This window comes from Lissotriton helveticus, chromosome 3_1 (genome assembly GCF_964261635.1).
Source record: "Lissotriton helveticus chromosome 3_1, aLisHel1.1, whole genome shotgun sequence".
In the NCBI taxonomy this organism is placed as follows: Eukaryota; Metazoa; Chordata; class Amphibia; order Caudata; family Salamandridae; genus Lissotriton; species Lissotriton helveticus.
In genome coordinates, this window is record NC_136061.1 from 2,027,317,810 (window position 1) to 2,027,332,693 (window position 14,884).

The 14,884-nt window shown below is 43.6% G+C and overlaps 1 protein-coding gene across 2 annotated transcripts in view; it reads right to left on the reverse strand.

Moving 5' to 3' along the window:
- SLCO3A1 (solute carrier organic anion transporter family member 3A1) overlaps window positions 1-14,884 on the reverse strand; it is a 745,165-nt gene that overhangs the window by 95,246 nt on the left and 635,035 nt on the right. For both annotated transcript variants that reach the window (XM_078683157.1, XM_078683156.1), the window contains exon 7: window positions 13,676-13,814. In XM_078683157.1, the coding sequence (XP_078539283.1) occupies window positions 13,676-13,814 (139 nt within the window). The remainder of the gene's footprint in view (window positions 1-13,675; window positions 13,815-14,884) is intronic.

The window sequence follows — 14,884 nt, forward strand, 5'->3', positions numbered from 1 at the left end:
GTCAATTACAGTGTACGCTTTTATGAGTACCATAATTAGTTAAATGTTCTCATTTTGTATTCATTGGCAGCTGCACACCTGTAATTTATTGATGTTTTATTTCCTAAAACATAAAAAAAGTTTAAATAAATGAAACTATTAGGCAAGTGAATAGCTCGAACTGGCAAGGTTATCTCAGCCTAACTCAATCGACCTGAGCTTCACATTTAATCTTCACACTAACCGTGTAGACAGATTATCGCTATCCATTGACTATAGAGTTTCAGGATATCACTCACAAATCTAACACACTTGGGCAGTATTCGTGTGTTGGCTTAAATGTCGTATTTTCACAGTGGTCGGCAGCAGGAATGGATCCGCATAAAGGCAAAGTAGACTCCCAGTGGAGACGAGAGTCAAGAATGATGTCTCTGCTATATGGTAATCATTAGAGTTTGAATGCGTAGTTTGGAAGTATATTTGCATTATTTTCAACCCAGTTCTAAGCACGTACTGCTACAGAACCTTGAAATGGGACAGTGCAAGCTTAATTATTTACCAGCAACTTTCGCCTAAAATGTTATATTCTTAAAGTGATTTAAATGAATTTCACTGTTCTGGATAATTTTGGCTTAAAATTAGCTGATGAACTGACAATGTTATTTTTGATGTTAGGCAAGGTACATTCAAGTAGCCCTGCGAATAACGAAGGGCAAAAATGGATTCCTAGTTCAGTATTTTGCACGTTTAGCACGTATACCCTGATTCCTAGTTAAACTGGCAGAACAATTACTAAGATGCTGTTTCAAATACAATGTTATCAATATTAATTTTGCACAGCATAGCATTTGCAATCAGGGATGCATTTTGTATCTACCTAAACTACATTCATGCAGTGGCACACATAAAAGAGGTAAGCTCAAGGGCATGCCATTAACACTCTAGCAGCACAAAGACTTAGATAGGTGTGCATGCACAGGACATGCTAACAGATAAGGAGGGCTGCGGATTTGTAGGGCTCTCTCCAGCGGTGTGACTTCACTGCTTCGGCCCACAGGGCTCTCTTTTGAGAACTGTAATCCAAAGAAGACGTTTCATATTCCCAGCTCCACGGAGCAGACAACACGAATCCAATTAAAATGATATATTTTTGTTCGAAGTGTTTCTTTTGGCTAGAAAAAAGAATTTGCCTCTTTTTGTGCTTGACACACTAAGTTTGGCAACTATTTTCGTGTTTTATGAGGCGGCAGTCCGTTTTGTCTGGCTTTCTAGACGAATATAGATGCATTGACAGCAAAGCAATTGTCTAAGAAGGAATTCCTAATCATTTAGAGACACAAGCAAATAGTAGTGAAAAGTGCCTATTTTTGGTTGGCTCTATTTAAACTACATTGTATTCACGTTGTAACTTAATCCGAACGCTGGGAGTAGCTAGATTGTCTTATTTTCGTTTGTGCTTTCTATGCTTTTTGCTTTTCTGCGGCCGTCCCTGTTTGATTAACACTAACAGGTCCTCACACAGCTACTAGTTCATCTTAGCATATCCCTGCATTCCAGTCTGCATCTTTTGGTAGTCTCATTTATTTATACTTATTGTTCAGTCTCACCCTGTACCTTTTCAATAGATATGTAAAGGACATCATAGGACTACCATCCAACAAAAATAGCTTATAGATTATATATATGTATAAATTATAAGTAGTATGCCCATGGTTCGCGTAGGCCACCTCCTACCTGACATAGCGCCCCAATTGAATGAAATAGCACAAACATTTTCGAAATCCAAAACAATATTTCTTCAAAGCCATGACCCACAACCAGGGGCCACTATATCCCAGTCCCAAAAATATAAAAATGTAGCTATTCAAAAAATTATGAACCACTGACGAACACAGACACATTAAACAAAGAAACACTAATCTGACGCTAGATTTAGGGATAATCAACCATTTTAAAATGGCAGGCGCTGTCTTAAACCACCTTACACCTGTTCCTCTCTGCAATGTAAGTAAGGTGGTGCCAGTCTTCTCTGGTCTAGTGTCACATGTGAAAACGGGCATGCAAGCAGATAACAAAAACACATACATTCCCATAACAAATGTTACGCTACATGTTACTTCTACCACAGGACAGATAATAGTGAGCCGTAGCTGTGGTATTTTTAGCATAATTTCATAACTTTATCACTTCCTGTGAGGAAACGTGATTATTTATTTGCGAGTGGTGGGTTACTCCCACCAACTTAATGAATCCTCCCTGGTTAGGTGATGACAAACGTCCCTAGAGAATCTCTGTTCAACTCTTGGCGATTGTAGCCAAAGCAGCAGGCAAGTTTCCAGAGAAATGCAAGATGAGTTCTCACAGTACCAACCATTTAAAGCCAGAAAACAAGATAATACTTTTTAAAGTTTTAAGTGAAAACATGATAAAAAATTGTTAAAGATTTAAGGGAAAAGGCAATAAGAAAAAGTAAAACACAATTGAAAGTCATTGTTTGCTGTTGAACTGGATTTATGCGTGATTTCAGGTTGAGCTTAATGGACTGTAATGAAATGGAGGCCAGATACACTACATTTTACCTTCTGACTTAGTGTATGAAATGGAAGTCAAAATCTAGCAGGGTTATGTCCAAGGATATGGCCGATGAGGGACCCTTGAAGTTAGGCTTGCCATTGTCAAGCTACTGATGAAGCCATTGGGTTGGCACCAAAAGCTCAGAGCAGGACACATCTGGGTTTCATAGCTGCTAAAGTTTCTTCATGGATTGGATAGATTTGCCACCTTGCCCCAATTCTAAAATGTTACCTCTGACCTTAGTCACTTTGTTGAAGTCAAAGTTCTCTAGCTGGGTAAGGTGGAAGCTGAAGCTAAGCAGGGCTCCGCAAGGCCAGATAACTTTACAGAGAGGTCGGATGAACCATGTTTCATCGTGACAAAAAGCACTGAATGGTTTTCTTACCGACCTAAGAAGTACTCTTTCTGGGCAAGCCTCAGCACCTTGTCCATGTAGTCCAGATATGGATAAAATGGCTAACAGTGCATTCTGAAGATATCCACACGTTATTATCAGGTTGTGTTTCGTTCTTCCAAAGCAACCTGTACAGTATTCTTGCTGCCTATGAGGATTTAGTGTCTCAAATGACTACAGAAATCGGAGTCTGAGAGTTTCAGACTGCCTTGAGAGTGTGTTTCTCACATGTTACTACTTATCATCTCACCAAAGCCCATTTATAAGCTTGAACTGTGGGTGGTCATGAGGGGTTTATCACTGCTACCGATTTGTACATAGACATAATGCCTTTTATACAAAGCATGTCACAATCCAGGTTGTGGACACAACAGCACCAACAGGCAAACATGGCGGCAGGCAGACTCCGGTCGGTCGAGCTCCCTGAACACGGAGAGGCATGGGCTGAGTTAATCTGAAAATACTTCGGAGATTCAGCTGGAAAAAGGACAAAGTGAAGGAGTGTTAATAGACGGCCCCCCAAAAAAAAAACAGAATTCTTACCGGTCGGAAAACATGTGGGTCGAGGCACCGAGGGACAGCCGAGGGTCTGGAGGCGCGTAGTGGACCTCTGGAGGAGAGCCGCAGCGCTGGTTGGATTCTGGGCAGGCAGAGCCAGCTCCAGAACAAGACTTCCAGGGAAGATGGAGGAGTCAGAGAAGAGAAGCTGTGTGTGGTAAGGCGAGGAGGACAAAGACCCTAATTTAAATTCACGACCTGAGGAGGTGGTAAGGTGCAGGAGTGGGCAGACCCAACAAACTGAGGTAAAAGGAACTTGTCTTTCCCTCTGTCGATGGAAAGGGACTCCCCCCCCCAAGGCACCTCAGCTCGATAAAGAGAGGAGGGAAAAGGGAGGGGGCTCGAATACAACAAATACCATAGATAAGGAAGGCACTGTTAGCTCACAGAGGAGAACAGATATATTGGTAGGGGAGGGGGGGGCAGTGCCACTACCAGCACCTGTATAAGTAGGGAGGTACAGTCCACCCAAATAAAGAATAGATATCAGCTAAGGTGGTTCGGGAAGTGATACTGGTCTCCCCTAAGAGAAAGGTGATAACATCCAGGGGGAAGCCAAAGCGATGTAGTGCTAAGGCGATGCGAAAATCGATAAACCCCTCACCCGTCCCTTAGCTCTTACTTCAAAATAATGGAGCATGTTGCTGCACCCAAGGGCGGAGCGAATAAGACTACTCAGTCAAATTCGGTCCCTCTACAGCTGGAAAATCAATGTTCCCCATTAGCAGGTACACAAGGTGGGGATGACCAGAGTGGAAGCCGAAGGCAGAAAGAAATGCCAGTCCTCCCCCCACCTCTTCCACCTCCAGTTTAAGTCTACCTTTAGGTAGTGGCAGTACCTTAAGGTAGTGAATACGGACAAAACGCAAGGAGGGGAGGGAGGTGAAGAGTCAGGTCGAACTATTGTTTCTGAGCTTGAGGCAGGACATCTTTACAAAATTAGATATCTTTGAGACTATCCAGAAAGAGATACAAGATAAGTGTGATATTCTTGAAGGAAAACTCGATGATGTAGCACAGCGAATTGGGGTGCTAGAGAATGAGGTGAAGGTCTTGTCAGAAGCCGTGTTAGACAACACTAAAGACTTAGAGAAATTAAGAGTACAGAACAGAGCCTTACAAGAGGACATTGAGAGACTTGAGATGCAGGCCAGACGAAATAACTTGAGAATCCTCAAAGTACCGGAAGAATCAGAGGGAGGAGATAACAAGGCCTTTGTGTGTAACCTGTTGAGAGAAGGCATTTTGAAGGACAGACCTGTGGCGCCGCGGCCAGGGCGACTGACGCTGGAATCTGGGGATCAGGGTTCGATCCCCGGCTCCGGCGGCAGGTCAGCCCAGCACCATGTGACTCTGGGCAATAGCTCGCTTAATCTTCCCGACGGCCCCCCAGCGCCTAGAGACCCTTACGGGTGATTGTGCGCTTTACAAATGTGGACTTTACTTTACTTTACCTGACATTGAGCTCGAGAAGGAGATATAGAGAGTTCATAGAGACCCTTTCAAGCTAAACCCAACTTGGAAGGCGTTGAGGAACATTCTGATAAATTTCCATACCTATGGGGTGAAGGAGCTAGTGCTGGAGCACGCTTTGAAAGAGGGATCTTTAATGCATGAAAATTTCAGTTACCATATAAGGTCAGATCTTGGAAAAAGACCTGCTCAGAGGCAATGGCTGGGGGTCAGAATGAAAGAAGTAAGGAGTAGGGGGTCAAGTGAAGTTTCTGGCCATGTTAAAAATAATGTGTCGAAACAAAATGCACAATATCAGCAACCCGGATGAGGTGGACACCCTTCTAGTACAGATGGAGGGATGAGTCTTTCACAATAAAGGGAGTACTGTCAGTAGAGACAGAGACATTGTGTATATTTAGTATGAAGTAATAGGCTGATTTAGTTTAATGCTTCTTTTTGGGATGGGGTCACGAAGGTGAGATTGAACCACCTATGGAGTAGAAAGGGGGTTTCCCGGGGGGGGGGGATCACTGGGTGTGGGGGAGCAGAGGGAAAAATTAGTCCTCATTATTAAGCTGGGCTCTAGATTGAAGGAGTTAAGGTGCTATAAGGAAAAAAGCTTTAAGTTATGGATAGGTTGAATACAATTATGATGGTTGGGGGCCACCATATTGATTCAGGACAGAACATTAGTGTGTGTAGTATACTATGGGCCAAATGAGAACAATCCAGAGGCACTATTAAAGCTTGAATCTTGCTTATTAGAGACAACAGCACCGATTATTATGGAAGGTGATTTTAATTTAATTCTAAACAAAGAGTTACACCGCACCTCACAAGTTAAACACATTAGCCCCCCAAAAACATTTGCAAGTTTAAGGAACATGATAAGAGAATTTAACTTGGTGGACATCTGGCGTAGCAAGATTAGGGAAGCTAGAGATTTTCCTTTTCACAGATAGATTATTTCCTTATAGATCAGGAGCTATACATAGATGTGGAGACAGTAAATCATATTATTTATCGGATCACTCGGCAGTGGCCATGTCTCTGAGGTTTCTGCGAAAAGAACGACAGAGGAGGTGGACATTAGACAGGGCGATCTTATTAGATGAGGAAGTAATTTGTGATTTAAGGGAAAATAAAGATGAGTATATTCAATTTAATATGGGCTCAGCTAAAGATCAGATAGTCAGAGAGATTAAGGAAAAAAAGGGGAATTGCAGAAAGCATCGATGGAAGGCCTAAGTAATTTACCAGTATTAGCGAAGGAATTGGAGAGTCGGCAGGTTGAGTTCCAGGCCCAGTTAGATAAAAAGCTACTAGACAGATGAAGAGCAAGCAAGCTTCAGCATTTCGCATATGGGGAGAAGAGCAGTTCCTTTCTGGCTTGGAAAGCGAAAGCGGATAGGGCCAGAAATACAATAAGAAATCTAATTAAAAGAGGGTCTGGAGAAGTGCTTCACGCGGATATAGATAGTCATGAAGAAGCCCGAGGCTTTATGAGCGATTTACAATACCAGGTTGAGAGAATATAGAGAACTGGCTAAAAACGATGATACTCCCCCAATTAACAATGGAACAGAAGAAAGTCCTAGAAGCAGACATTACAGAAGTAGAAGTTAGGGCACAGTGCAAAAAAATGGTAAGGGCAAAGGCAGCCGGACCCGATGGTCTGCCAGTGGAGATATATTTGTGTATCATAGATAGAGTGGTGACAGTCTTAAAAACTTTGTTTAATAAAATGTATATAAATGGGGAAAATCCACCTAGTTCATGGGCAGAGGCTTCGGTCATGTTAATTTAATTTTAAAACCAAATAAATACCCACAGAAGATAGATTCTTATAGACCTATATCTTTTTCAAATATAGATTATAAGATCTTCACGGGTATTGTGGCATCACGAGTTGCTACGGTCATAAAAGGGGTGGTTCACTCTGACCAAAGGGGCTTTATACTAGGGAGGCAGCTTAATGAACTAACCTTTCAGATAATGGGGGCTATAGATATGGCAGAAACTCGAGGGGTCCCTTTAACTATAGTGGCAATAGATGCCGCCAAAGCCTTTGATCAAGTGAACTGGGCATATCCGTGGGAGACCTTAAATGGCTTTGGTTTCCGAGAAACATGATTAAGGCGGTACAAAATGTATATCTGAACCCCAGGGCAAAGGTGTTGGTCAATGGGGAATTATCAGATTGGTTGAGTATTACAAGAGGAACAAGGCAGAATATAAAGAAAATGTTGCTGACCTTGGCAGACATCCCTTAACATAGCTTCAAATAATAGTCCCAAAGATGATCTTTAGGTCTTATTAGCCAACATGCGAATTTTTTTAAAATGAAAGGCATAACAATAGGTAAGTAGGGCGGGGTTTTGGCCAAGATGGCCACGTAGAAGAAGGGGGAGCTCCGCCGAGGCCGGGACAACAGCCCGGATTATCCTGTATTTATCCCAGAGGGGCAGAGCTCAATCTGTCTGTACGTTTGTTGGAAGCCTCCCACTCTTGTATGCGGCTATCCCCGAGGAGCTGGGCCCTGTGAACCCCGAGAAACACGACGGTGAAGCCGGGGGAGCAGACATGCGCAGCGGCCTCTGGAGTGTGTTGTGTGGTATCCGGGCTGCACGTAGCGGCGATATCCAGGAGACGGTGGCGCAGCCGCACATATCCTGTGGGCACCAGAGCTAGGGCCCTACTACCCTGAAGCCACGCTGCCATACCCACCCAGTACGGATTTGGGAGTCGGGCTGTGTCGGGTGGCTGCAGACATACTGAGGCGGCGGCCCGAGAGTGATCAGATGACTGGGCGGTTCGCACCCCTGATGTGAGTGGTGGACCCCTAGAGATGTGGAAAGGTGAGTGAGGGGTGGCCTCGTGGCTGTGGAGGTGTGGGATGCCCCCCTCGCCTCCGCAGAATCACCTGTAAGTGGCCCAGGTGCCGCTGCTGCATCCGCCCGAGGCCCCGGTTACCGCTGAGGGTCCTGAATAAGCACGTATCGTGGCAAGTATTGGCATTGGGGTTAGGCAATGGATCGCCCACCGGGACTACTGTTGAACACAGGTGGAGCGCGGGAGCCTCCCCTGCCCTGATATTAGTGACCTGGGCAGCGTTTGGGACTACCGCCTGCATCCCCAAGTCTAGCAAGTCTGCATTAAGGCTTTCCACCCTCGATGCGATAGGTAAGCGTGAGGAGCAATTGATAACGAGGCCGACCGCAGATTCCCGATGTCCTGCAAGCTGTTCGGTGCCTGACCCTAAAATGGCGGCCCGGGTAAGATGAAGCAGATCGCTTTTATTTCCTGATGATATCGGGCTTGGTGTAATAGGTGTATAAACAGTGGCAAGGAGGACTGAGTGTACTGTGACTGGACTGTGAAACACTGTGGAGGCGACCCACCATGAGGGATGTCAATCTCCTAAGGAAATACTCCACTGAAAGACTAAAATGGGTAACGGCAGTGTCTATTTCCAAGGTCAGAATCCCTGGCCTTACCCCAAGATGGCTGCCACAGTTTTCCCTACCACCAGACTCTGACCAGACCTTGATCACATCCCCCATCGGCCTAACTGGTAGCCCCCGCTCCTTCTCTGGCTTGCTTTTACTCCCTCCCTCCACCTCCTTCTGTTACCTCTATCCTACCCTATGTATCTATTCAAAACTGTTTTTCCCAAACGTTGAGACCTGAGCAACATGGCTGATGCCCGGTGGAGTTGCTAGACAACTAATGAGGAGATTGGCCCTGGTTTCCCCCTTGACCGTCACCTACCCAGCCGGACATCGGACACAGTTCTTCTTTGTCTCCCTGTTATGGCTCCTTCCTTCCCTCCTTTCCTACAACTTCTCTCATCCTCGTTGTTTGTTAACTATACCTTACTACTCTATTGAAACTGATGTAATTTGTAACTTAATGTTCCTCCTGTATAGTGCTCTGATACCTCCGGGTCTAGCCAGCGCTATATAACCTTCTCACATCTAATAAACTAAAATCTGGTTTTCCTGAATACTGAGACCTGAGCAACATGGCTGATGCCCGGTGGAGCTGCTAGACAGCTAATGAGGAGATTGGCCCTTGTTTCCCCTTGACCGTTACATACCCAGCCGGACATTGGGCACAGTTCCTAGTAGTCTCCCCGCTATTACTCCTTCCTCCCTTCCCTCCTACAAATTTGTGATTCATTGTTTATGTGTACTGTATCTTGCTATGCTCTTGTATCTGATGTAACTCTTAACGCAACAATCCTAAATGTAAAGCGCTCTGATACCCTCTCGGGTCTAGTTTGCGCTATATAAACTTTATAAAAAAATTAATAAATAAAAGGCAGGGGTGCTCCCTGTCCCCGCTTTTGTTTGATTTGTATATAAAGCCTTTCGCTAATTGGATCAGGGTGGACCCCTCAATTTCCCCCTTTAGATCGGGTGACTTCGAAGTAGAATTAGCCCTACATACAGACAACCTGATTCTTTATACCACAAACCCTCAAGAAGCAATCCCTAATCTAATGGAGAAGGCAGAGAGCTTTGGTAAAATATCAGGTTACAAGGTTAATATGGGAAAGAGGTCGTGGAGTCAGGGAGCCAAAAACCAAATGAGGTACTTGGGTGTACAGATATCTCAGAAATTAAAGGATATTCCTGAAGTGAATTGGAAGAAAGTCAGTAAGGAGATAACGGGTCTATTGTAACAATGGGCAAACCTATCTTTAAACATCTATGGGACGGTAAACCTTCTAAAAATGATTATTCTTCCTAAAATCACTTTCCTCTATAACTCTAGCCCCCTATCAATTAGAAACGAAGACATAGCTAAGCTACAGGGAAAAATCGGTAGCTTTATCTGGTCCTCGAAGGGCCCAAGAATAGCATGAAAAAAGTTTAGAAAAGGGCTTGAGGTGGGAGGACTGGCTTTACCGGATCTACTTACCTATTCTTATGCCTTTCATTTTTAAAAAAAAATTGCAGGTTGGCTAATAAACCTATTGATCATCACTGGGACTATTATTTGAAGCTATGTTAAGGGATGTCTGTCAAGGTCAGAAACATTTTCTTTATAAATACGGCAATCCAAAGATTAAAAAAAAAGTAAGGCTGAAGATTTTAAGCTCTGCGTTAGAAACCTGGGTTCACATAAGAAAGAGACTGAAAATCCCATACTACTCATCGCAAGCCCCGATTTGGGAGTCTCCAGGCACTCCTGAATGTCTGAGAGATCAACTTAGTCAGCCTTTGAAAGCAGGAGGCATATACTATTGGGCAGATCTTAAAAGGGACTCCAGTTTGGTAAGCTGAGAAGGGCTTAACCCCTTCCATGCTCATGACGAGCTGAGCTCGTCATGAGTTGCGCCTCTCACATGCTCATGACGAGCTCAGCTCGTCATGTAACGCGGTTTTTAAAAAAAAGCCGCACAGCGTGAAAATCGCGGCCGCACGCATGCGGTTAATAACCTTGCTAGAGGTAGTCTGACTAGGTTTAAATATTAACAGCAAGGCTCCTGGTGGGCAACACAAAATTGACCCCAGGAGGAGGAGAACCACAAACTCGACCAAGTGAAAAGAACAGATAAGTGGAAAAAAGAAATATAATTTTGGTATTGGGCATTTTTGGAAGCTGAGGACAAAATAGAAACCGAAATTACAAGCTTATGGGGCACAGAATACAGGGATGAAGACATCAAGAAACTCTGGACTGACTCCTTCGGTATGTTACAGACAGTAGTAAAACCTGCATCGCTTAAGAGGAATCATCTGTTAACTACTCACAGGGTCTACTGGTCTCCCCAGAAGTTATCAAAGGGCACAGGTAACACATATAATTGTCCAAGGTGCAAGTATCCTGCAGCAGATAATATGCATTTGTTTATGGAGTGTCCAAAAATTAAACCTTATTGGAGAGGGGTGTGCAACTTTTTGGAGGAAATATTCGGGAAGGCAATTGAGGTAAGCCCCTGCGTGATATTCCTTGGACTTACATATGCTATCAGTTGAATGCACCTAGTTCAAAGCTTATATTTTATGTGATAGTATTGGCGAGACGGGAGATATGCAGGCTCTGAAAATCTGGGAAATCCCCAACCCTAATGGAATGTTTAAAGAATATTATTTACACAAGCGATTCAGATATGGCTTGAGATCCAACAAGCCGATATAAGAATTGGACTGCACTGGTGGTCTGGAGGGAGAAGACAAGTGAGTCCTATAATTAAGCCAAATATGCTGTTGGTCCTGGCCTCTCCAGTATTTTCGCAATGGCCCCCACAAGTGAATAGGAGATGGAAGTGGAAACAGCACTGTCTTTGTGGGGAATCTCCACTCTTTCTCTTTTCTCGAGGGCCTCCACATTCTGGTAAAGAGAGGTAAGAGGAGCCCAAACAAGGGAGTTGGCAGAATGAGGACAAAAAAAACCCCAACAAAATAAACAGTCCAGATTGTGTAGTGCACACGGAATAGTTAGCAAGCCGAGCTTCATTGTGTGATGTAACTGATATAATAATTAGTCCCAGCAAAAGATTTCCATCAACAAGAAGTGGCAAAAACTCATTCCTCCACAACATGTATGAAGTAGGAGCAATTTTACTACTCCCTGCATGCTGACATTTGTTTTAAAAAGCACCCATTTGATAGATGTAGCTGCTTAAAAAATAAAAAGAGGCATGCAGGGAATGAGATCAGGGAGATCAGGGGAGCAACCCATTCTGTGGCCCCCTGTGCTGCTGTCTAATCTCAAGAAGGCAAGAAACCCCCGTTCACCAGGTGGATAAATCAGATACCACCACGTGTTTGGTATCAGTATATGCTTAATGGTTTGAGACTGTATCTGCAGTGAATAGCAATGATGAAAATGATGTCACATTATCAGCCCTTCCTTTTTGAAAATTGATAGTGAATCACAAAAGGTGCTTTGTGAGTCACAAATAAATGTATGACCTGTAAAGGTACTTTTTACTACATTACAGTAGCCAAGCATGTAAGTTTGTTAATCACTGGCCTAAGAACCAGAAAGAGATTTTACATTTGGCTCCTACTTTCTACTTTTTCCTACATCTTCAACTGCTCTCCTTTTTACTTTGGTGTCCAGAGTGGTGCCACCCCTTCTTAAATGTAGATATTGTTACTCCAGTGATTTGATTTGTTATCTAGTGCCTCTTATATTACAGACTATTTCTTTACTTTGTCTCATTTGAAGAGGGAGTTGACCAATTTTGGAATCATATTTTCCAACTTCCTCAGCCTCGTTTGTGACTCCACTGTGACTGTCCGGAAGGAGGTGGCTTGTGCAAACCATGGTCATACCACTCAGAATCTATACGCTATTTTTGGTGAATGGTGGTCCTATGATGTAATTTACATATCTATTGAAAAGGTATAGGGTGAGACTGCACAATTAATATAAATAAATGAGACTACATGAAGATGCAGACTGTAAGACAGTGACATGCTAAGAAGAAGTAGTAGCTGGGTGGGGACCTGTAAGTGTTAATTAAACAAGAACGGCAGCAGAAAAGCAAAAAGCATAGAAGGACAAAACAATAAAGAATTCTAGGAAAGTGGATGAGTCTGGTAGATATGCAGGACTATGAATACGTTTTGGGTGGTTGCTGAGACCAGGGGGGTAATGCAGACCCCTACTGCTCCTGCAGCGCAGGTGCGTGTTGCTGACCCTACTGGGGCCTCCAACACTTCAGAGAGCCATCATTTAGCCCAAGGCCAATGATTACATGTGAGCTGGGGGAAACCCAGGGGCCACCCAACACATTCTACAGGGGCCCCCATCAATTTGCTTTACTCCACTGGGTGACACAGCCATTGGCGGAAGAAAGAACTTTGCAGCAGAGTTAGCAGGGCATCACCATTGCAAAATGACAAGGGAATCTCGTGCATGTGTTCCCAGGGCCCTTATAGAGTTTCTCTCTCTCACCTGAAATTAGCTTTTGTGTGTTTTCCACCTGTGATGAAGAGCATGCCACGTAGTGAGCTTGATCTCAACCACCAGTTACACGTGATAGGGCTAGAGCAGCATCCTCAGATTGACTTAAATTAAAGAAACACTTTACTAGACTAAATGAAAATCAATCCTAAGATTTTAACATTTGTGATTAGCAGATATATAGAGTGCTGTATATTAACCGTGAGGTTATCCAAGTGCTACCCAATTGGGCACAGGAAGATTAATCGATTTGCCCAGAATCACAGAATTGAGAGGACGCTGAGCCTCAAACCCGTATCCCCAGTTTCAAAGTCGGCAGCGCTGGCTGCTGCGCCACAATCTCTCTTCTCCCCTATTCACAACACATCATGGGCCTCATTTATGAAGGCCTTGCGCCACGGGTACGTCACTTTTTCCCATTTTAAAAGTGACGCACCGGCGGCGCAAGACCTTCATAAAGAAGGCCCCATGTTTAGTTACATTTTTGTAGGCAAACAGGAGGTGATCGGACGACTTTATCTTTTGCTACTTTTTTCATGTACTTCACCTGTTATTTCCTTTTGAATTGTCTTTGAATTATGACCTTTGACATTAGTTATTAAGTGTGTACTCTAGATCAATTCATTACAGAAGTATATTGGACCTATTTTAAATCCTTCCTATAACATTTTTAAATATAACGTGTTTCATGTGGGATTCCCATATAGAGCACCTGTATGAGTTAAAACTTTAAAGTAATGTTTTACGATTACAGTTGCTGAAAGGATGCAATGAAGAGTTTCCTTTTACCGTGCTAGTGCAGCCAGCAAAGCAAGCGGATAAGTATGTGATACCATCTGCTCCACAAACCGGAGTGAAGGAGTCCGTCTGGCATTCACACTCGTTATTGCAAGGGGAGTATGGGTTCAAGGAAGAGCCAGGAACAGAACTGCAAACAGAACAAAGACACCATAGTTATTGCATGCGTCATGCTGCCAGAAAATACGCTTTCAGTTGTTCAGTATTTTCAGTATTTTCATTCTCTGGAAAACACAAAGATAGGAGGAAATTTGATAGATTCAATTGATTAAACAGACCTTGATCACATCTTTCACTCTCAGCATTTTCCACCAAATTGATTTTCGTTAGACTAAAGCACGATTTTGTTCACATCATTGTCTACGTGAAAATGTGTTTTTGTAATACGGTTACCTTTTTCACGACTAGGCATATAAATTGATTGCTTATATGTTAACATCTCAATATTAACCACTCTCTTAACTTGCTGTGTTGATTTTGTACCACCATAATATGCTCAAGAGGTGGTCTCTTCAGAAAAGGGCATACACAATGTGGCTGCGGAGTGGTATATCACAAAAGTGTGGGGAGGGTGTTGTTAGCCTCCTGGGCTTAACAACATGCTCTGCCACTTCGGAAACGCAAGGCTGCACCATATTTACAAGGTGGTGCAGCCTTGCGTTTCCCCCTGCGATGTCGCTAAGTTTAACAACTTAGCACCAACGCAGGCACTCTTGCACCAGAGTGCAAGGGTGTCTGCGTGCAGGGGAGAGGATTGGTTATGTGTAGGAAGGTGCCCTTCCTGCACATAAACAATCCTAAAATGGCATTTTGTAACTTTCATGTGTGCTGCTTCATGCAGCACACATGAAAGTTACAAAATGCCATTTTTTTAAAAGGTGTGTTTATGTACAGGAAGGAACACCTTCCTGTACATAAACAAACCATGGCATTATGTTTTTTCCATGCGTGCTGCACAAGGCAGCACACATGGAAAAGCAAAAACGAGGAGAAACAATCCATTTCTCCTCGTTTCGCCAACTTGAAACCAGGATTTTCTTGGTCTTAATTTTGGTGCTGCCTCCTACGTACGCCACCCTTCTACATAGAGGGCAGCGTCAAATACATGGGTGTTGTGGTGGAACGCCCACCACAACACCCACTGCATGCCACTTTCATGATAAGCAAAGCGTGAAAGGGTGAGTTATGTACAAGGCAGCG